Source organism: Camelus dromedarius, chromosome 14, assembly GCF_036321535.1.
Source record: "Camelus dromedarius isolate mCamDro1 chromosome 14, mCamDro1.pat, whole genome shotgun sequence".
NCBI classification, from domain to species: Eukaryota; Metazoa; Chordata; class Mammalia; order Artiodactyla; family Camelidae; genus Camelus; species Camelus dromedarius.
In genome coordinates, this window is record NC_087449.1 from 66970047 (window position 1) to 66993182 (window position 23136).

At 57.8% G+C, this 23136-nt stretch overlaps 1 protein-coding gene across 4 annotated transcripts in view; it reads left to right on the top strand.

Annotated features, from left to right (window-relative positions):
* The first annotated feature begins 699 nt into the window (after nucleotides 1-699).
* Nucleotides 700-23136, top strand: part of PLEKHG5 (pleckstrin homology and RhoGEF domain containing G5) — a 46236-nt gene continuing 23799 nt past the window's right edge. Inside the window, exons 1-2 of one of the 4 annotated variants that reach the window (XM_031463941.2) lie at nucleotides 700-1257; nucleotides 20824-20900. In XM_031463941.2, the coding sequence (XP_031319801.2) occupies nucleotides 1191-1257; nucleotides 20824-20900 (144 nt within the window). In that variant the 5' untranslated portion in view covers nucleotides 700-1190. Of the gene's footprint in view, nucleotides 1258-3191; nucleotides 3621-19842; nucleotides 19937-20823; nucleotides 20901-23136 lie in introns of those variants that run through there. The other 3 variants (XM_064494114.1, XM_064494117.1, XM_064494116.1) reach the window with 3 other exon arrangements.

Sequence of the window (23136 nt, forward strand, 5' to 3'; positions counted from 1 at the left end):
CAAGCACCTGCACCTCTTTTCTGCATCAATATCGAGTGGAATAAACTCCAGTGGGCATTTATTTTAACTTTTCTGTCTGAGCCCAAGTATGTAAGTTAAATCCTTTCTGGGCTATCTTTAATAGTGTGTTAGAAGGAAAAAGAATTTTGGTCTCAGAAGAGTTCAGATAGGAAGCAAGCAAGCCAGCAGGCCAGGGGCCTTTGCCTGTAACTGCCTCTCCATGAGCGGGCGCTCAGCCCCGCAGCCCTCGCTCCCGGGGAGGGCCTGGCGGAGGGAATGAGACTTGGCTGACAAACCAGGCCTGAACAGTGGCTAAAATAAATATGGGGGCCATCTGTGCAGGAGGGGGAGGAAGACACGTGATGGAGGGCCTCCAGACAGGCTTTGCTAAGTTAAAGATTTCCAAGGCTTTGCCAGGAAAAGAATGGGGCAGAGGGTGGGCCACGGGGTCGGGGAGCAGTCTGAAAGGAGCTGCACTTGGAGTCGTGGGGCAGCAGGTCCAATCTGGAGATCCCGGGAGCTGAGTAAGCAGTCTCAGGAATCAGCAAACAGCCGAGCCGGCAGACAATGTGTTGGGCTGGGAAGCCAAGGGTTGCCATGACGACCGGACCTGATGCCGCCGTGGCGTTCAACAGACTGTGGCCTGGGTTTTTCTAATACTTTGGAACTTGGTAGGTCTCTGGGCTGCGAAGGTCTGCTGGGCAGGGAGAAGCCACCCAACTTGCAGGCCTTCCTCCTCACCAGAGTCCAGCCAGAGCTGCTGCTGGCTGCTGGGATTGCAGAGACGAGGGGCTTCGTGGCACTACTTTCCGGGAAAGGAGAGGGGCAGGCACCCGCCAAGGCAGCCAGCAGTGTGCGAAGTGTGTTCCAGGGAGCATATGGGTACTTGGGAATGGAAAATCCAAGGGGAGAAAACCACCAGCAAGGAAACAGTGCGAACCACGGCCACGGAGTCCATACGTTAAAATACACAGCGCTCGGGGGGCCTGTGCCGGAGGAGAAGCGAATTGGCAGGGCTGAGAGCTTGGTGGTTTTCTGTGCAGACGATTCAGCTGGAGAAATTACGACAGAGGCTGGGTCTGGGAGAAGCCCTCCAGTGCTGGGACTGCAGCTGGGCAGAGAGGGACGGGGACGGGGGCTAGCACGTGGCTCCAGGGCCAGGCACAGCGCCACCACCCCAGAGGTCAAGCATGAGCTCAGTCCTGACAAAGTACGGGTCTCCACCTCGCAGCTGGCTCGGCCTTCGTCCGGGAGCTGGTGAGTACGTTTTCTTCCTCTTGCTTCCAGAAACGAGGATTAGCGACACAGAGTGAGAAGAGGAGACCATGTGGGTCTTGAGGGGGCCACTCTGACCCCACACTTGCTGAGTTAGCTTGGGCCCTTTAGGAACCCCTCCTGCAGGTGGGGCACGTTTTGTCCTTCATGGGTGACTTAATGAGTTGAGATTGTAGAACGCAAGGGTCACCCAACAACCGATGGTCATCAGCTCTGATTTAGGTGCTGACCGCATCCTGTCTTCTGAGGCAGCAGAGGAGGGGTTGCTTTCGGTTTCAGCCGCCCAGCCCCTGAGAGAAGGAGCAGGGTCCCATGTGAAGAGCTGCTTCCCGGGCAGCTGCCGCAGGGGTGGCTCTGATGGTGGAAGGCTCTCTTGCTTCCTCTCTTGTGAGATGGAAGGTGGGTGGGCAAGGTGCGCCCAGACCTTCAGGCCATCAGTTCTGTGCATTGAAGTTGTGTCCCCATTGCCAGGACTATCTGGGGCAGGTTCCCAACTGTGCCTTTGTAGCTTTCTCCAGAAGGGCCATGAAATCCCTCCTAAACCATCAACATGTTCAAGTTTGCTTTTTTGGGTGGAGGGAGACAGTTAGGTTTACTTATTCTTTTAGAGGGGATCCTGGGGATTGAACCCAGGACCTTGTGTTGGCTAAGCATGCACACTATCACTCGAGCTATGCCCTCCCCGCTAAGTTCACTTTGATATGGGCGATGACGCATTTTGGCGGTGGCAGAGGAATGGTGTGCATAGACTCAAACAGCCTCCCAGCACCCCAGAGTCAGAGGCCTGACCCGGGAAATGTCCTATTCCTGGCCAGAGAGGAACAGCCTGGGGGTGTGTTGGCCACTGACCTCTCAGTGTTCAGATCAGAGCCCTTATTCCAGCCTTCATCTGCCCTGCGAGCCCCCACCCCGTGGCTGGCCCAAGACAGATTTAAGAAGCAGACAGCGAGCCACGGAAAGTTCCTCCTAGCGCCCAGACAGGCCTCTGCAGGGTTGTAGGGTTGGCTGGGATGACTGAGGGATGGCTGGGTGCGGCGGGTGCCATGAGAAAGGGGAGCTGTACAGAGATGGTACAGCGTCAAACCACAGAGAGGATGGGAGAGCATCTTACAGAAGAAAGATCTCATCCTTGGGCAATGAGCATTTAAGCATTTTTAGCAGGGTAGGTAGCATTTTCTAACTTGCATTTTAAGAAAATCCTTTTTTAAAAAAAATTTTTTTTGGTTTGTTCTTCTGGGGGAAAGCATTAGGTTTATTTACTTTATTTGTTTCTTATTTTAATGAATGTACTGGGGATTGAACCCAGGACCTCGTGCATGCTAAACGTGCGCTCTACCACTGAGCTACATACACCCTTTCCCCAGAAAATCCTTTTTGATAGAAGTTTGGAGAGTGGATTTGGGAGCGTTTGAGGAAGAGAGCATGGCAGATAAATAGAGCCAAAGAATCAGGAGGCTATTGCAATAATGCACAAGAAAGGTGGTCATTTAATACCTTTAAATTAGCATATAAATAAATAAAAATATATACACTTATGCACATACATATATGCATGTGTGTATACTTTGTTCTGCTTATACAAGTAATACATCTGCACTATAAAATTCTCACGGTACATAAATGATGAAGATATTTCCAGTTGTATTTCAGACTTTTTCTATGAATATACACACACGTGCACTTACCTACATATACGTGTATATGTAAAAATGTTGAAATGAAAGAAAATATGCATTTTTGCAGTTGTTTTTCCCAATTAACACTTTATTTTGGAGATTAAGTGCCAATACATAACAGTCTACTTCATTTTTTTTTAGTGGCTTCATGATATGTATGGATATAATTTTTAAACTAGCCCTTTATGAGTGGACCTTTGGGGGTTGTTTCCAGTTTTTTGCTCTTGTAAATAATGCGATAGTAAATATCCTTATACCGGTATCTCTGCAGCCTTGTGAAAGAATATCTGTAGAATAAATTTCTGGAAGCGGAATTGCTGGGTGGAAAGGGCTGGGCATTTTGCATTTTAATAGCTATTTCCAGATGGTCATCCAGAAAGCCACTTACTCCCCCATCAGCAGAGTATGTTGGTCCTTCGCGTACTTTCTATGTCTGGTTATCATCTTCCATGAGTCTGCTCCAGACAGGAGAGGGTGGGTGGCTGGGCAGGTGTCCCCTTACATGGTCTCCGGGCATGTCTCTTTTTTGTCCACTCCCATTCCTGGAACGCTGTGGCTCTTGGCCGAGGTGCGAGGGCAGCTGCAGGCTCTGACATCGTGCATCTAGAACTTCCGAGGGTCGGGGGCACCGAGGGCACTCCACAGTCCTTCTAAGAACCCTCTCGTGCGGTAAGTTTTTAGCGGCACAGATTACAGAAGCAACTGACCAGTATTGAATCACAGCTCTCCTACTTACTAGCTGGGTGAGTGTAAGCAAGTCACTAGCCTTCTGAGCTTCAATTTCATTATCGTTAAAGTGGCGACAACAGCAGTGTCTACCACCCAGGGTTTTGTGGTGCTCAGATGAGGTGCTGTTTGAGTTGGTGTCTGATAATTCCAGCACCTTAAGTTTTTGTGGGTCTGTTTCTGTTGGTTTTCAGACATGGGGTCTTAGTTACTTGTGTGCCTAGTTATCTTTGAATGTGTGTTGGACATTGTATTTTAAAAATTATTTGCAAGAAAAACTTGAGGCCTTAGATGATAGAGGATCTTCCTGTGCTTCTGCCATATGCCGGGAGACACAACCAGTCTGGGATGAGCTCATTCCAAATTCAGGTCTGAGGTTCCCTGGACTTTGAGCTTTCCCCCCTAGCTCCATAAAGCTATTAAAAGTGAAGCTATCACTCACCTCTTTCTTCAGAATGCATAAACACCCTGAGAGCAAAACCATCCTTTTACCTCCCTAGATCCTCCTGTTTTGTGTATTGTCTGGTTTGATGTTTTAAAGATTAAAAAATAACTTTTTCATCCAGCTTTTTTGGTTGTCTCAAGTGGGAAGGTTGGTCTGATTTACCCAGTTCACCATTGTAGGAAGCAGAGTCCCACTGAAGGACCTAAACATTCAGAGCATTTAGTACATTGTTTCTTTGAAGCTGTTGTTTCCAAAACCATGGTGTGTTTTTAAAGTCAGATCATGTTCCTCCTCTGTTAAAAAAAAACTCCAGTAGTTCCTGTCTCCCTCAGAATAAAAGGCAAGGTCCTCACAGGCCCTCATAGGACCTGACACCCTGTCACTTCTCTGACTTTACCTCCTCCCCTTGCTTTCCCTGATCCAGCCACACTTGCCTCATTGAAGTTCCCTTGGCAGGGTGACCAACTTATTCTGGTTTTAAAACTGAAATCTTGTGTCCTGGGAATCCTCTTAGTCCAGGGGAGGCAAACTGGATCAGTTGGTCACCTTAACTCAAACATAATATATGCCCCTACCCCAGGAACTTTGCACTTGCTGTTCTCTCAGCCTAAGATGCTCCTCCTCAGATATCTGCATGGCTAGCTCCCTCACATCATTCCAGTCTCTGAGTACTCAAAGTCATTTTCCTTGGAGAGGATTATCTAAAATAATGGGCATGTCTGTGCATGCGTGCACACACACACCCAGTCACTCTCCATCCATTAGCTGCTCTATTTTTCTTGAGATACAAATGAATAGGACTGAGGCAGAACCTCTCCAGGCCCATATTAGAGGCTCTTGAGCACTAGCATCCACTACAAAGTCATGACAGGCTAAGCTGCCCTGCCCAGAAACTGCCTCTGTAGGCTGGACCTGGACCCTGAGCTTGGGGGGAGGAGGGATCTTTGGCCTCCGTGGGCCAACAGGGAGACAAGACCTGCCCCAGGCAACCTGGGTCTCTGCTGAGGATGTCCAAGGGGCCAGTTAACGATAGTTTCCAACCACTGGGATCGGTGTTCCAACAATGGGTTAGATATTTTGAAATCCCAGCTGTCCTGAAAGTCTGGCCAGTCTTTTCTGTGGTCAGGATACTGGCTCAGAAGCTTTTGTTCCTTGGACAGACTTGGCCCTCAAGAGGACCTCAGTCTGTCTGGCCAGGTTTAAACGTCTGCAGTGGCCAGCAGCTGGCAGTGAGACTGGAATGTGGCCATCCTGTCTCAGCCACAGACAGCCCTGGGGATACAGGCAGGCCTCCATCTCCTCCTCTTCCCCTCCCCAGGGTAGGAAAACCCCAGCACCCCAGCTGACAGAGTGCCTGGCTCTAGCTGGGGTCTCAGCTCCTCCCAGGGGGTGGCTAGATCTGACCCCAGGCTGGATGTTCAGACCTGTGGGCTGTCCTCTGAGCTGGGATCCTCCTTGGAGACCAGGGAGCCCTGCCACCTTGACTGGACTGAGTTTTGAGGTATTCGGAAGTCAGCCCTGAGAGATGGTTGGTTATGAACTGATCCAAGTTCAAGTCAACCAGCATTCCCCTGGCACCTGCTCTGGGAGGAACTGGGCCTGGGCCCTGCATTCAAGGGGCTCCCAGCCCAGGGGGATCCAGATGGCACCATTTCAGTGTGGTCACCTGCAGCAGAGGCAGGACCAAAAGGCAGCCTGGCTCCTCGGCTGTACGACAGCACCCTCGGTCCCCCCAGGAGCAGCATGTTGGGGCAGGTCTGGTAGGGGCTGAGCGGCCCTGCTGGGCTGGGGATGGCCTTGCTCCCCAGGTGATAGGGAGCGGGTTTTCAATCAGAGCAGGGATCTTTTCAGATTTGCATTGTATTCTTGTGATGATTGTCAGCCACTGTCCACAGAGCCCCTGCCAGGAGCAGATCCTGTGTGTGGAGGCCACTCTTTTGGGCTGAGTCTTTTAATCCCCACAGCAACCCTGTGATGCAGTACTGTGAGTGTCCTCACTGGGTAGATAAGGGCACTGAGGCCCAGAGAGGCTAAGCAACTTGCCCAAGGCCACACAGCCAGCAAGAGCTGGCATCTGATGCCAGGATGCAGGTGTCAGGCTGCATTCTGGAGACAGGGGGCTCAGACAAGGTAGTGGTGGCCTGAGCTGGGGCCACAGCATTCTAGAAGCAGAGTTCAGAATGGCGTGGGTGGCTGGTCCATGGCCAGGCCGCCCCAGGGTGTGCTTGTCCCCATGCTGCAGTAGGTAGATGGGTGGGTGACGATGGTCAGGCCAGAAGCTGGATGTGAGTAGAACTCCCACCCCATTGCCTCCGGGGAGTTGTTCTGAGGGGACTGTTGTCTGGCTGCCCCCCTCCCACATGCTCATGGGGGCCCAGGAAGAGGCCCGTTTTCTTCAAGGCCTGTTATGAGTGGGCTCAAAGGTCAGCGAGGCTTATCCAAGCCTGAAGGGCCCCCAGAGTTCCCAAGCAGGGGTGCATCAGGGGAAGGGAGGGGCCCCTGAGCCTTGGGCTCAGCTCAGGGTGCCAGCAGCGATGGGCAGGAGGGGCTGTTTACTGACTGGACCCTGGAGGCCCATGGAACTTGAATATCTCGGCCACAGCGGGAACAAAGGGTGGCACAGGTGCTGGTGGGGGTGAGGTGACCCTGGCGGCAGCCCCCACCCGCTTCCTGGCTGCCCTGGGCAGGTCTCTGGGCCCCTCCGAGCCTCAGCTCCCTGCTCTGTACAATGGGGGTGGAAGTAACACAGTGACGGGCTCATCAGGCAGCTTAAAGGAGACCCACCTAGGAGGCTCTGCGTCCAGGGCCTGGTACACAGGGGAACTTGTCAGATGTCGGTGTCCCTGCTGTGTGCCCAGCTGGCAGCTGGAGGACAAGGACTGCCACAGGGTCCCTGGCTGAGCAGGAACCTCTGCTTCTGAGGAGTTCGTGTTGGAGCACCTGGGCGAAAACAGCACAGGCTCCTGGCCAGGCCGCCGGGGCCCAGCCCCTTCCGGGCCTGGCATGGGGCTCCCTGCTGGCGGAACTCTGCCCAGGCTGTGGTGGCAGCACACACACAACCGCACCGGGAGGGAGTGCCGGGACAGCCCGACTGTGCCGCGCGGCAGAGGAGCGCCCCCGCAGGGCCCACTCTGGGGATGGAGCAGAAAGCCCCGGCGGGGCTCTGCCCGCCTCCTCCCTGGGCTCCGCAGACCCCGTCCGGGGGGGGGGGCGCTGCCATGCCTGGACGTCTCACGTGTCTCGGTCCCAGCCCCTGGAGCTCTTGCGGGTTTGAGAAGGGGCTGTGTGGGCCCTTTGGGATGGGGGGAGGCCCACCCTGTGCCGGTCCTCTGGCATGGTGCACGCAGCATTTTCCAGGGGCCGGTGAGCCACAGCAGCCATGCGCTGTGAGGAGGTGTCTGGGGAGAAGACCTGGGGCAGGGGCCTGGCTGAGGCTTAAGGGTCAGGCTAGCTGTCAGCCAGGTTTCCACCAGCACCTTCCAAACTGATGGACCTGCAGGTGGCTGAGGCTTCAGATCTGGTGTCCAGCCTTCAGGATGGTTTACTTTGTGATGGGAGTGGGTCGGGGGTGGTCTCTGATACTCCATACCAGGCCCCACTGTTCATCCTTCCTGCAAGGGCCAGCCCCAGGTGCACTGCCTGCCTGCTAGCCAGGGGATGGCCTTCACCCCACCCCAGGCCCCCACCATGGGCCACGAGCAGGCTGTGGTCCTGGAGGGTCCTTGGCCTGTGCCTCTGGCCGGTGAGAGCAGATTCTTCTCCTTACCTGGAGCTGGCGGTCTGGTGGGTTGTGTAGGGGGAGAGGCGGTTAGTGGGACACACCTCCTCTCAGGCTTGGCCAATGGGGCAGAGGCTGGGGAGCTGGGGGCTGGGGGGCTGGGAGGTGGCTAGTGCCCTCCCAGCGCTGCGTTATATAACGCCTCTGGCTTGCTGGCCAGACGTAATTCCTAACAGGCCCTGCCGGCCGACCTGGGAGCACTTCAGCCCAGCACAGCCCGCTAGGCTGCTTCTCACGCAAGCGGTGCAGCTGGTACTGGGCACGGCCGGCAGTGTCAGCTCCATTCCTGGCCCACACCCCTACCCCTATAGATCCCAGGCTGCCCTGGGGGTCCAGACAGGCCTCCCCAAGTGCTGGAAGGTGGAGGAAAGATGTGGTCACTTGCTCCTGGGGGGCTCAGGGTACCACAGAGGGTCATGGAGGGCCTTGCCTGATGGAATGCAGGGACCCCCCCAAGGTCTTGATCCCTGTGGGGAAGCCCTTGCTCTCTGCTTAGCACCATGTGAGCAGAATCTTTTGGAGATAACACAGTAGGGCCCTCTCTCCTTACCCCATTTCACAGATGTGGGATCCGAGGCTTCAGGAAGTGTCATGCTCAGGGATACCCAGCGAGAAAGGCAGAGGAGGACCCTGGACCTTAGGGAGCTGCCCTCAGGGAGCCGTAGGGCCCAGACTGGTGGGGCAGGAGTCAGCCAGGGCAGAAGGCAGAAGGGGCATCTAAAGGCCCTGGTCTGTGAACACTGGAAGGGAAGTTTCCCCACAGGGCCAAGGTTTCTGTCGGCTGTGGCTCGCTGGGAGGTGGCTGGTGTCCAGAGTTGATGGCTGGCTTGGATCACCTGCTCCTCTTCCTCTTTCAGCCCCTTACTCAGCAGGCCTCTCTGGCCTCCTGTTCAGGCTCTCACGCAGCACTTTTGCTCTCAAGGAAACAGCTGTGGTTTGCAGAGGGCTTGATCCCCTCCCCACGTCCAAGGCCATTGCCAGGCACTGGATAAAGCAGCCTCAGGTCTCCCGCTTCCTGTCCCTCTGCCTGTCCCAGTCCTGGCCCCCGGTCAGTGGGACCTGATGGCAGTGGGGACAAGTGGCAAAATTCTGGGGTCTACCTGCCTGGGGCCACAGCTCCCAGCCCCCAGCCCCGAGGGGCACGCCCAGAGGAGGGCACAAGCCATTGGTCTCCTTGCTCCCCTGTCCCAGGGTCACGAGGTTCCAGGAGGATCGAGGCAGGAGACGTGGGGCCTGAGACTGTGGGAGGACAGGCTTCCAACTTGGGGCTGCCCTACCTCCCTCTGGGCCCTGGGTCCCCCGTCTGTACCCTGCAGTGACGGTGCCATCAAGGGCCAAACAATGTGGCCCACAGAGCCAAGCAGTGAGAGCACGGCTCTGGAGTTCCCCCCCAGTTTGCCCCCTTCCTGCTCTGTGTGGCCCTGGGAAAGTACGTGGCCCCTGGCCTCCGCTTCTCCATCCCTGTCCCTATCGTGGGGTGCTCCCACTGGCCTCATGGGGCAGACATGAGGCTTAAAGGATATAATGGATGAACAGTGCTCAGCATGGCATCTGGCCCAAAGTAACCGTCATCACTTTGCCCGTCTGGGAGTGGGAACACAGCTGCATACAAGACAGACGTGGCACCCCACGAGATCTCCCAGAGGTGATGGAGAACCCCTTCCCCACATTCGTAAGCAGTGTCATGAGCCATCTAGCTTCCTGGTTTCCCCCAGACCCAGGGAAAAGGCCCGGGTGTGTCCACCTGCCTTTGACACCGGCTGCCTCATGGTAGTGGGGGCTGGCCCCAGGACACTGTGGGGGCCCCTTTGCCTACCTGGGTGGGCCTGCCCAGATCCCCCGGGCTGCCTCATGCTCTCCTGCACAGGGAAGATGGAGGCAAGGCCAGGGATGGGGGCCTCTAGCCTGGACAGGGGGAGTGTGGGCGAGTCTCCATGGGAGCTGGAGGACACCAGGCAGCAGGACTGGCATGAGCCAAGGCAGGGAGGTGGGAAGCAGAAGGCACATTTGGGGACAGAGAGAGCCTCTGGGAGGAGGATGCAGGGGCAGGGGGAGGGGCACAGCCAGGCCTCGTCTTCTCTACAGCATCCTGGGCCTGAGCACAAACAGCCCCCCAGTGGGGCCTCTGCAGGTGGGTGCGTGCAGGGGAGTGGGGGCTCCTTGTGTTTGCCCCAAAGCTGAGAGCAGGAAGAATTTTCCCCTCAACCCCTAGGCGGGGCAGCTTTGGGGCTCTCTGTTCTGAAACCATAACTGAGGGTAGCCCCTCCAGGCCCAGATGCAGAGGGGTCTGGCCTGGGTAACTGCTCGGGGACCACTCCCCACTCTGCAGCCCTGGCCTCTTCTGGGTGGGCACTGAGAACAGCCATGGCTGCCAGGGACGGATCATCTCACCCCCCAAGCTCGGCTGACACCCCATGTTGGCCACTTGCCTGTAAACACGAGCCAGAGAGCCCCCCTACCCTTGTGTGGACCCAGACTAAGTGGGTGCCAGTGATCAAGGACCAAGGGGCCTGCATTTGTCTGGCCCTGGCCCCGGGCTGGGGATTGGGGAGGAGGGTGGCAGGCAGGCTGGCATCTGGTTTGAATTACTTGAGCTGCCTCTTGGCACCTCAGCCCTCAGCTGGGGGTGTGCAGGCTGCCTGGACGGCTACCCCTACCACCCCCACCCGCCACAGCCCTGGGGTGACCCCCTGGAAAGTAGAGCCGTCTGCTGCCAGCTCCCCCTGCCTGGGCCTCGTGCCTGTCTGTTGCCAGGCATCTGGTCGGGGGTGGGGGTGGGGGTGGGGGCGGCCAGCTCTGTCCCCACTCAGACTAGCTCCTTCGGACCCTGGAAGGTTGGGAGGCTGGGCAACACGGCAGAGGCTGGCTGGGAGGCCAAGCACGATGTCCTGCCCTGTCCAGTCTGGATGTCCACAGGGCCACCCCGCTGCCCTCCGACGACCCGGCCTTCTCCCCCTGATGGCTTTGAAGGCCCCGGTGTTGGCTTTGAAGCCAAGCAGTCCTGGGGTCGGATTCCAGTCCTGCTTCTTAGTAGCTGAGCCCCAGGTTCCTCATCTGTGCTGTGGGGTAATCCCACCTCCCTGGGGAGAACCAGAACAACCAGGAAGACGCTGCTTTCCTGGGTATGAGAGGGCAGAGGTCTCTCCACGGAAAGGAGGCCGTGCCTTTTAGTTTTATTTTCCAAATAGATACAAATTTGCCATTTTTCCAGAGGCTCAGGAATAATTTGACTGATGACTTTCATTTTTCTGCGTAGCTGTTGTTCATTCTTCTGGTTCTTTCCGTGAGTGGCTCTGCACCCCCCAGCTCCTCCACGCCCTGCCCGATCCAACCTCCCTGCCCCCACCCACCCCGTGCCCACTGTGCAGGGGGCTGTGAGCTCCATGAAGATGGCTCTGGCCTGCCCAGGGCTCTGTGCCTGGCGCCGCCATGGGTGTAGGTGACACAGTCTGAGGAGGGAGACAGGGGTGGATGGGCAGCCTGGTGAAGCTTGGCCGGCCCAGGGAGGGGAGGCCCTTCATGAGAGCCCAGAGGGCAGATTCTGGGCCTCACTGGCAGCCTAGGCTAAGGCCTGGCCCACAGCTCCTGCCCTCTGACCCTTGGGAGGCCTCCTCCCGGCTTCTGCTCAGTGGATCCAGGGACAGGCCCTGTGCTTTCTGGGGAGGGGGCCGAGTCAGGCAGCTCTGGGGGTCATCCCATAGCACCCTGTGGGTACTTCCACTCCTCATTGAGAAATCCTGTAGGGATCAGCTGGGGCTGGGGGCTGGGGACAGAGGTCAGGGGTAGGGGGCTGGAATTGCTCCTGGGGCAGCACATTTTTCTCCTCTGAAAACTTATCTTAGCAAAGAGATCATGAAACAATCGGACTCTTTTCCGGGCCTCTGCCGTCCCCAGACGGCTGGCCCATCCCCTTGGTGGGGGCTCCGAGGGGGCCGGGAAGTTGAAATTTGTAAAATGTCTGTAGGAGGGGAAGAAAGACGCTTTGTGTGGGGCTGGGGCCCTGGCCATTGGTCAGCTCCCAGGCCCCCAGTCGCTCCCAGCATGCTCCCCTCCCCGGGGAGGGCTGCGCTGTCCGGCCCTGAGGCCAGCCCCAGGGTCTCTGCAGCCCTTCCACAGCCCCTACACCCACTGTGTCCAGGCCTCGGGGACCTGGGTCCCCGGGGCCGCCCAGCCTCAGAGGGCACGGGCCTGGCGGGGAGGCCTCCCCGGGCCTCAGCATGTTTCTCTACTGGAGGAAGCGGGGTGCCTATGAGCTGGAGGCCCTGCCTGGTGCCCTGGCCGAGCTGGAGCTGGGGGCCGTGGAGCGTTTCTCCTGGAGCTCCACCTTGGACATCATCGAGGACCTCCGGGGTAGGTGCAGGCCCACTTTCCTGGGAGGGCACTCCGACACCTGGTCTACCTGGCCGCCTCCCTCTGGCCAGAGCCTGTGTCCTGTTCACCGTGCACATGCTGCTGTGGATCACTTACTCAGCCGCGGTGGGGGAGGGCAGGGTCCCTCCTGAGAGCCACTGCTGGCAGAGGAGACAGGCCTGAGCATGAGGCCCCTGGGGGCCTTGAGGGCAGAGAGGGCAGGCTGAGGAGACTCTCCTCCCAGGGCTGGCTGGGCTGGGCAGCCTGGGCCCTGCAGCTAGGCTTCGAGCGGAGCAGCTCAGGCTGGGGGCAGCAGTGGCCAGCGCGGGGCTTCAGGCCTGGACTCTGCCTCCAAGATCAGGGCCATATGGTGGGACAAGTCCTTCTAGAATGTTCATGGCTGAGGCCTCGGGGCATGTGCCATTTCTCTTATTATCCCCATTGTAGGCGAGGAAACAGAAGCACAGAGAGATTAAGCTCCTTGGGAAGCAGGACCGGTAGTCGGGGATGCTGAGCCCTACGGCCTCTGTTTGGATCCCAACCTGGCCACTTCCTAGACGTCAAAAGTTGGGAAAGTCGTGTAAATGACCCCTGTGGCATCGTGGGGCAGCTGAGGGGACTAACTGGGGTGACCCATGGAGCACTTCAGACACCGCACGCATAGAGCAAGGGCTCGGTCCTTGCTGGCTGTTATTTTTGCTGTGTTTTTTCGTAGTTCAGCCCATAAGTGGCCCAGCAGAGCATACAGCTTCAGGCTGGCAACTCTGATTCTGTCAGGACACTTCAGTGCCGGAGATAGAAGTCCAGGTCTGGCCTGTGGAGGCCTGCATGGCACAGTGTCCTGGGCCTCCGTCCCCTCCTCTGTTCCCTCATCTTGGGCCCCAGGCTCTGGTTCCCCCCCAGGCCACAGGCCCAGAGGAGCAGGAGCCTTTCCCAGCCTGGTATGGTCCTGCCCTGATCCATCCCTGTAGCCCGAGGGCATGGAAAGTGATGGGTAGGCCTGGGGTCTGCTGTGGAAAGAGACCACATGGGGCGTGTGTTCCACAAAGCACAGCAGAAAATGCTGCTCCTAGAAGGGAGAATGGGTGTCCAGTGGGCGTAAACGACAGGTGTCCTGAGTGTGAGGAGCCCCCTCCAGTTACCTGTCCCATTGGCCAAAGTGGACAGAGGAATGCGGCTGCTTGGAGGGGCGGGCTGGGCGCGCTGCCCACCTGGGCCCCGGGAGGCTGGGAGGGAAGGACTGGGTGAGGAGGAGCCATGATGCTGGGTAGGGCGTGGAGCGGGGGAGGACCACACAGGGCAGGCCCTGTGTGCTGGCAGCCAGCCTGGAGGAAATCTCCCCTTCTCTTCCAGCTGGGCACCATTCTGGAACCAAAGGGTGGGCTGGGAGGAGTGGCCTGGGGGACAGGCTGAGTCCTGTCTACGTGCACCACTTCGCCTGGCAGGTTCCTGTCTACTGAGGCAGGGAAGGTGGCCGAGGTCCGGACAAGGCCAGAGGCGGCGTGAGACAGTTCAGCCAGTCCCAGACACAAGCCAGGGAGGCCCAGCAGGGGCCGGGTCCCCTCATTCTATTTGTTCTCTACATCTCAGTAACTGCGAGGTGCCAAAGTCTGCTGCTGCTGGGCCGTCTGCCAAGGACACCCTCCCCGCTCCCCAGGGCTTTGGAGCATTCCCTGTGAGGCCCGCCCCCACCCCCCAGCCTCCCCAGGCAGGACAGTCCCTGCTGTCTCAGGCTCCACAGACCACGGCACAGTGACCATCTGCTTCCAGCCCTGCGACCCCACAGCGAATATTGAGAGGGGACATGCCCCATGCCAAGTCTTCCCTTGACTCCTGGCACCTTCATGGTCACCCTCAGGGACGATTCTTGGTGCCCTCTTTGCTCTGGAAGGGAAGAAAAGGCTCAATGGGGTCTCGAGTGGTGGCACCCAGATACCCAACTTCCACCCTCAGTCTCAGAACCACCGACAGGACCCTGCTCATCCTGACTGGGAAAGAGGCCCCAGGACGCCGTGGGGCTGAGCTGAGCAGGCGAGTGGGAGAGCCGAGCACACAGCTGTCTGTGTGGGCTCTGTCCCCTGCTGCCAGCCAGCCCCTGGCCCGGGCCCATCAGGGGTGGGGGCTGGGACCTGGCGCCAGCCCAGCCCCATGATGGGGTGAGACTCGTGCATGGAGTGAGTGTGACTGCCCCGAATTGGAATCTCACACCAGTTTCTGCAGCCCTTCTGTGTTCCTCCCTCAGCCACTCTCAGTTCCTCTGAGGAGCCTCAGGAGGAAGCCCGTGGTGGGCCGATGGGGCAGGTGCCCACCGCGGCCTCAGCCGGAGGAAGTGGCTGGCCGGCCCCAGGCCTGTGTGCAGGGACTGTGTGGACAGTTTCTCTGGCCCCAGAAAGGAATTCTGAATGTGTCCGCCCACCTCTTACTGAGCCCGAGGGGTGTGGGTGGGCAAGGCAGTAACTGGGGTCTCTAGGCCCCAGGGGGCAATGCCATCAATAGTGCTGGGCTGCAGGCATCAGAGGCCTGGTCCGTGCTCCTTCCTCCAGCTGGGTCCCCACGTGATGGCCCTACCCCAAAATGTGATATGGAGCTTTGGGAAGGGGACCACATTTATTTCCTGGGCCACCCGCGATGCTCTGACCAGTATCTGGAGTAGGGAGTGGTAGATGGTTCCTAGGGTCAGCAACCATTTGCCCAGGACACGCCCTCTGTCTCTCGGGCAGGCTTGGGTCAAGTCTTGACCTTCTGCCAGCTGCCCTGACGGTGGGGGTTCAGCCCTAGCACAGCCTGTAGCAGCTGCCCAACCGTAGACAGGCTCTCAGGAGAGCTGGGTTTGCATGGAAGGGGGCATTCAAGGCCACAGCTGCTTCCTGGGAGGGGCTGCCTTTGCATGACCAGGCCTGGGGTTGGGAGGTGGTGGGCAGGGAATCTCTGCCTTCTTCAGGCAAACAGGTTCATGGGTGGTGGGGGAGGCACAGCTCAGAGGTGAGGGGCTTCCCTGAGGAGTGACAAGGGTGGTCTCTTGTACACTTATCTCAGCCTGGAGCTAGCTGGGAGAGGGGGCACTTATGTGACGATGGGGGAATCAATGCACGTGTGCCAGGCACCAAACTGTGCCAGGTACCCCTGGGGCACCGGTGGGGGGGCAGTATGGCCTCATGTTTAGGAGCACAGACTTGGAGTCTTTGGATCTAGGCTCAAGTCCCAGCCTCACCGCTCACTAGCTGTGAGCCCTTAGGCAAGTCGACCAACCCTCTGAGCCTCAGTTTTCTCATCTGTAAAATGGGCACAATCATCCTACCTCCTTCCCTCAAGTGTCTAGAACAGTTCTAGCCTATAGAACTTTTATTGTTGAATATTTTTATTAGCCACATTAAAAAACAAAACAAAAACTGAAAACAAGCAAGTGAGATTCATTTTAATCATCTATTTTATTGAACCCAAGATAGTCCAAAAATATTCCAAAATGGAAAACATTCCATTTCAACATGTAATCAGTATAAAAAGATCATCAGTGATTAATTAAAAGAAACTGATGTCAATGAAAAAAAAAAAGATCAATGAGATTTTACTCTTTTTGGCAGGGGGCACTAAGTCTTCAGAATCTGGTGTGCGTTTCCCACTTCCAGCACATCTCAGTTTGGACTGGCCCCACTGCACATCCTCAGTGACTAGCTGCCATCTGGGGTTAGACCAGGCTGCAGAGGGTTAGACGGTGAAATGAGACCCTGTGTGGAACGCAGGTACTGAGTAAGTTGGAGCGATGGGTCTCAGCAGTTGTTTCTGGAACAATCTGGCAGGGAAAGTAGGTCCAAACCAGTAAGTCAGGTCAAAGGCCCATCCTAGGACAGTAGGATGGAAGGAGAGAGTCGGATGGAATTTGGATGTGTGGAGATTGAGACACCTTCTGGAAGGTCGCTGCATTCAGACCTGGGCCTTGGAGAGTGGGCAGGATGTCAGCAGACAGCAGTGGGAAGGGTGTTCAGGGGACAGAGAAGCAGAACCAGGAAGGGCGGAGCTGGGGTCAGAAGCTCCGTTCCCTCCCAGGGGAGGCAGTGAGTGACAGAGTCAGGGGGCTTGGGGGAGGCGAGAGGGAGTGGTGGGGACTGTGGAGGGTGGAGGGTGTGTGCCAGCCTAGGGCAGACACAACTTGGGAACTGGAGCCATTGGGAATATGGGTCCAGAGCTGCCAGGCTCCTTGGGTTTGTCCAGAGAAGCCAGAAATCTGGATTTTTATGTGAAATCTGACTTTTCAAAGTTGGCAACCAATTCAAATTCTTTTGAAGCACTGTGCTCGGCCAAACAAAACATGTCTGCCGGCCGGCTTCTGCCCAGGCGCCCTGTCGGCCAGTTGTGGTAGAGATCGTGTTGGGGGAGAAGCGAAATCCTGTGACTAAGATAGACGGTGGGGCTGCTGGCGTGCGGGCTTGTCTGCCTGGCTGAGGGGCCCTGGCTTTCCCCAGGGTGGCAAGAGTCTCAGGGGCCTCAGGAGGCCAGAAGGGCAGCTGGGCTGTTTCTGACCCAGAGAGACAACCGTTGGCGCCTTGGGGTAGGGGGCAAGTTCAGGGTTCCAGGTCTGCCTGCAACTGACTGAGGGCAGGTAGCCAGACACCCACTCAGACTCCAGTCAGAGGGCACCACAGGGCGGGGACTCGGAGGGGGCCAGGGCAGGCAGCGGAGGCGGCCCCCAGGGGTTGCCCCAGCCACAGAGCCATTTTCCCCTCCTTCTATGCTCTAGGGCCATCTCCACTGACCAGCTGCTTCTACAGGTCCCCTTGTTCTCGCTCAACAGTAACTGCAGGGCTCCGTAACCGCTCAGTCTGACTTTCCCGTGATCTCGGGACTCCGGAGCCCAATAGGAATTGCCCGTCTCAATTCAAATTCTCAAGAGAGCAAATCTATTGAATAGGATGGGCCAGGTGGCCACCTCTGGCCCAATCAGCTATGTCCAGGGTGTGATATCACCTGGTACAACATGTCCCCCTTACCTGGCCCATCCTTTCCGCAGGGCTGTGAACGAGGCCACTTACTAGAGGGGAGCCCATGGCAGGCCTGGGGCGGGGATGGCCTGTCCCGGTGCCTGATTCTTCCCCAGACCCCAGAGACCCCTCTCCATCCAAGGCCTGAGAGCTATCAGGGTCATCGCTGATTTTCCTGTGTTCAGAGTCTCTGGGGAGAGAAGCGCACCCACAGGTCCTAGGAGGTTGCAGCTTTAGTGCAGAATGCAGAGAAACTAAATTCCAGAGGGGCTAGGACCCAGCAGTCTGGAGAGGGGGCGTCTAGAAAGCAGACCGAGAATCTTGAGGGAGCTGAAAACAGGTGTAGCGGGTGCGGATTATAGATCAGCAAGGTCAGCCAGTAGAACTCCAGTGCCTGGAAGAACCTGGACAAAGAACTCCAGAATCCACAGCCACCCCGTGGCGGCTGAGGGGAGTCTGGCCCTGCTGTGGCTGAGGCCTGGAGCAGTCACAGCACAGCTGAGAGAGCTGGCAAGTCACCCCAGATCCCTGTGGTGGAAGAAGTAGCCCAGAGCCTGCAGAACTTAGGGCCAGAACCCAGAAGTCTTGGGACAAAGGGTGTTAGAGCCTAACCCCAGGTCCTGAGTTGTGATAACACAGGGACTTGGAGCTAGCAGCAGACCTTGTCTGGCTGAGTTCCCCAGACTCCCCAGGGGTGCATGGGAGACTCCCCCAGAGCTGGCTGAGGTCTCCAGGTCCCTGTGGAAACCCAGGTGGCCGAGAGGATGCTGCCGGGCGATGGAGAAGAGCCCTGATTCCCACCCCACCCGTGAGCCAGCCACCTCCTGGCAAGCAGGGCCAGCAGGACCACTGACCCCATGGACCTGGTCAGGCCTCACAGGGCTGTCTCCCACCTCAGCGGCCCCTGCCTCCAGGCTAGAGAAAGGACAGGCATCACTGGCCCTTCAGACAGGGAAGGAAGCAGAGATTCCGAGAGGGGACTCAGAACTGTGTAATTCTGTGAACTGAGTAAAGCAGGACTGGCCTGAGAGTCCTGAGAATTAGGTGGGGCAGACGCAGGGCCCTTCGCAGAGATTCCAGGTTCACAAGGAGAATGAGGGACCCTGTGCCGTTGGTTTCCTCTCAGCTTGGAAGCTTCGGGACACTGTTCGAGGCCTCTGTGCACTGCTCCCACCCCCAGCCTCCTCCCCATGGCGCTACACATGTGCAGAGGTGCCTTCCAAAGGGCCTCCCTGCCCACCAGGCCCCATGTGAGCACCAGAGAGGTTGTCAGGGTCACGGATGCGTCCCCAGTGCCCAGCTTGGGACTAGGTACAGGGTGGGCCCTCACAGGAACCTTGCTATGTGTTTGCTGAGTGAATCCAGAAGACCTGGGATCCACCACAGTTCCCTCTGCCAAGAGTCCTTGAGGGCAGGGACTAGTCACCCGTGAGTCCCCAGAGCCAGCCCATGTCAGGGATACACAGAGAAAGGCAGGCACCCTACTCTGGTTGGGGAAGGGGCCAGAGGAGGCTTTGGGAGAGAGAGCAGGGCCCCATTGGAAACTGGATCTCCCACACCTGGGTCTCACCCACCCAGAGCCTCCCGGCACCAACCTGCAGGTAGGATGAGGTCCAGGCAGGCTCAGGAGCACCTGAGTTCTTTGGGAGAGTCTTGACCACCTCCCTGAAGCTCCATTTCTGTAGTGCAAAGTGTTTTTATAACCATTAAAATGCTGTCCAAGTATCTCGTGATGCCATTTCCATAAAGTATAAGATCAGGCAAAACTAATCAAAACAGAAGCCAGGACAACATCCCCTCCAGGGGAGTGGCTGGCAGGCCCCACGAGGGAGGCTTCTGCACGGGGGTTGGTGATGCTCTGCTTCTTAATCTGGATGCTGGTTATTTTGCAAAAGTACATTTTGTGAAAATTTATTGAGCTGTGTACTCATGAAAGCTGCACTTTTCTGTATGTATTTATGTTATTCTTCTATAAAGTTTTAAAAATGCTAACCAACGCAGAGATCATAATAAAGTCCGCTCCTTCCCCGTGTTCCCCAACAGCATCTCTAAATGGGGGAGGGGGCTCTGCTTGGGATGGGAGAGGCAGGGTGCAGGGAGCTGCCCTGACCTGCGTTTTTGTCTACGAGAAGTCACCATTTCCACCTAGATGATACTTTTCGGACCCGGAGAAACAGCAAAGTTGTGTAAAATGTCTTCACTCCCACTTTCCAGGGGACTGAGAAAATGTCTCCTGACCACATCAAAAACAGAGGTGTTTTCATTTGAGGTGGATGGGAGGCTAAGGGAGTTGGGGTGCGAGGGACGGCCTTCGGTCACACCCACATTTCAAAGACGGGGGTAGGGAGGAAGGGGACACGGGGAAAGGGCGGGTCGGGTGCCCCCCAGCAGATAGATGCCCAGAGCAGCCCGAGGGCTGGCTCTGCCCAGCGGGGCGCCGGGCGGGGTGGGAGGCAGGGGCGGGGGGCAGGGGCGGGGCGGGGCTGCGGAGTCCGGCCCCCCCGCAGGCGGGGCTGCTCTCGGCTCCTCCCACCGCCCACCTGCCCCGCCCCGCCTCCCTCCGCCGAGGGTCCGGCGGCCCCGGCGCTCCGGCCTCTCCCCCGGCACCCGGCCGGCGCCTGGCCCCCGCCGCCGTCGCGCTCACCCTCGGCGGGCCAGCTGCTCCTCCTGCCCGGCCCGCGTCCCCGGCCGCCCGGCGCCTCCTCCATGGGTGAGTGCGGGGCCCCCCGGCCCGGCCCCGCCATGCAGGCAGGCGGGCCTGGCCGCCTCCGCGCCGGCTTGGGGAGGGGCGCGGGCGGGGGGCGTCGCGGGCCTGCCGGGGAGTTGTGGAGGGGGGAGATCGCTGAGGAGCGGGGCAGGGCCCTCTCCTTCCCCGCGGCGGGCGGGAGCTCACCCCGCCCCCTCCTCTGGGAAAGGCCTGCTCAAGGTGGGAGGTAGACGCGGGTCTTGCAGTCAGAGCTGCGGGGGTCAAACTCTGCCCCCATGTCGGGGCGCGCTTCAGCACCCCTTCCCCGGCCCTGCATGCTGGCCCGGGCGGGCAGCCTCCTTGCCCCCACTTCCCTGCCCTCTCTGCTGCTGCACTCCAGCCGCTGGGAAGAGAGGCAGCTTGGAGGGGGCCAAATTCTGGGACAAAGATGGACAGAGGGTGACGCTATGGCGATGACTGTCCATGGAGGCAGTGATGCGGAGGGCAGGGGTAGGAAGGGATCGAAGGCCCTTCCCCCAGCAATCTTGCAGGGATCCTCAAGGAAACCTGTGGCCCCAAGGTCATTGAGCTGCCCCCCGCCCCCCAGACTAGTGGGGCCCAGGGAGGGATCTGCTTATTTCCAAAGACATTTTCTCCCCGTGGAATCTGGATAATTTCCCTGGGGAGCTGCAACAAGAAAAGGGCTCTGCAAACAGATTCCCATGCAGATAAGTTGGCATTTAAAAGAGAAAGGGACACTGACCTCCTTTCAAGGGTGTATTGAGGAGACGGCCCCACCCATCCTCTGGTCAGGAGGCTACTGGGGCCCCCAGGAGACTGGGTGCCCAGTCTGGGGCGCACCGTCCCTGGGCCCCGCCCGACTAGTAACCCTCTGCTCCTCTCCTTTGCAGAAGACCGGAGCCTGGTGGAGGAGAAGGGGCTGCGCTGTCAGAACCCCGACTGCATGGACAAAGGGCGGGCGGCCAAGGTAGGGAGGCCCGAGGGCCCTGGGGTAGGGGGCAGCTGGGGGCAGAGGGGACAGGGCTCTAACTGCCCTCTCTATCCAGGCCCGGATATCCTCAGGGCCCTGGTGAGGGTGTAGCTAGCCTGGTCAGTGTTGTCTGGGTTCAGGGGTGGGCAGGGCTGGTTTAGGAGACATAGGGGCTGCCCTTGGCTCAGAATCAGCGGAGTGGGGGTCTTCTGCAAGGCAGCAGGAGCAGGGCTGCCCTAAAACCCTTCTCGGCACTGTTGGCCTTACAGCCCTGAGGTGAAAGGAGCTGCGGCTCCACGTCACAGATGAGGAAGCCGAGACTCAGTAGGAAGGGTCCCCCCCAACCTGGCCAAGATTCTGTTCCAGTGCCCAACAGGCACCCTTCCTGGGACACTGGGACACTCTTCAGGCCTGGGCAGGGGTCAGGGACACTTTGGGATTTTGTGACATTGACTGTGGGCCTGGGGATGACAAAGGGAAGAAGGGACCAACAGGTCCTGGAGTGCCAGGGCTTGGGAGCTAGGAGTGGGCAAAACAGGAGGGATAAGGATAAAAATGATGGCGGGGGCATCACTGCCTGGTGCCTGCTGGGCTCTGTGCCTTATGTGCTGCTGTGGCAGCTCTGCTGGGAAGGCATCGTCTCCCCATTTTCCAGATGAAGATACCAAGGTTCAGCGAGGTCCTGTGACTTGGCTGAGGCCCCACAGCTCATGAGAGACCAAGCTGGGGTTTGAACCCAGGTTTGGCCCCACCCAGCACGCACTTGAGTGACAGTAGTTGTAATGCTACAACTCACTGTGTCAGGCCTGGGCGCCAAAGCTCGATCTCCTCCCTCTGGCCTTCTGAGATCCATCCAGTCATTATTCTCATTTTCAGTTGAGACCAAGGCTCAGAGGGGTGACGGCTCACCTAAGAACACATCGCTAAGGTGTGGCAGAGCTGAGATTTGAACCCACAACCCAGATCTGTGTGGTGCCTAACCACTGTGTAGCTCAGCTCTGCCAGCTGCAGGAGATTAAAAATGCCACCGTTACCCTGCTGCTACCCAGATGCATGCGCATCCATTCTGCGCAGGAAGACCACGGTTTGGAGGAATGTGGAGGACTGTTCTGGGGGCGGGGAGAGGAGGGGGAGGCCTCTAGTTGCCGTGGTCACCAGGCAAGGGGGCGGCTGTGATGTCAGACACAATCTGCTGGCACGGATGGTGCCTGGCATTGGGGCTCTGGTGTTGGCTGGTTGCCTCTCCCCCAGATGGGAGCTCCTGGCAACAAACTGGCCTCAGTTACCCCAGTGTACATCCTGCCAGGGGCCTGCAGAGCTTTGGGGCCTCTGTCTGACCCTGAGAGGTAACAAAGGTGGCCAGGCCACATGGTCCCAGCCTCTCCTGTGGGCAGCTGCTCCTGGGCCAGGCCCATGAGCTGCTGCAGGAAGTTGGCAGAGGTGAAGCCGATGAGATGAGAGCTGATGTCAGAGTGAGTGTGGGCCCTCTTCAGCCTCCTGGTCTCAGAAGCTGCCTGCAACTCAGCATGACTGACACTGGCATCAGCAGCCAGAGGGTCACCCAGCCTGTAGGGGGAGAACCCAAGTCCTATCACTGGGGGAACCCACTTTGGGACAAATGACACAGACTTCGGGGACAAGGATGCCTGAGTAATCAGAGGCAGAGGGGCTAGTCAGGGAGGACATCCTGGAGGAGGTGGCCTCTGGTGGAAGTGAAAACATGGATAGGCAGAGCAGAAGGCGAGGGTGGTCCAGGAAGGGGGAACCGCCATATGCAGAAGTGCAGAGGCAGGGAAGAGGGGGCAGCAGGCAGGCTGGAGCAGAGGGTGAGAGTTGGTGAATGACACCAGGTTTGGTGAGAAAGAAGAGCAGAGACTATTCTATTGCTGATAATAATAATAACCACTGCCGACCAAACATGTTTATATGCCAGGTGGGTTGAGGCCTCATGCTTGTCTCACTGAACCCTCAAGAGAACCTTAGAAGAAGAGCATTATTATTCCCACATGAAATGTAAGGAAACTGAGGCTCAGAGACAAAGAACTTGCCCACATCACACAAGCATGACTGGCAAAACTTGGCCTGGAGGGAGATGGAGAACGTAGCTCTTACTTTCTCCCCAGCTATTCTAGGAACAGCTAGCAGGATATGATGAGCTTTTTGAAGGAGATGACATCATTCATTCATTCACCAAATCAGCTTTAAGCACCTACTGTGCCAGGCCTGGTTCTAG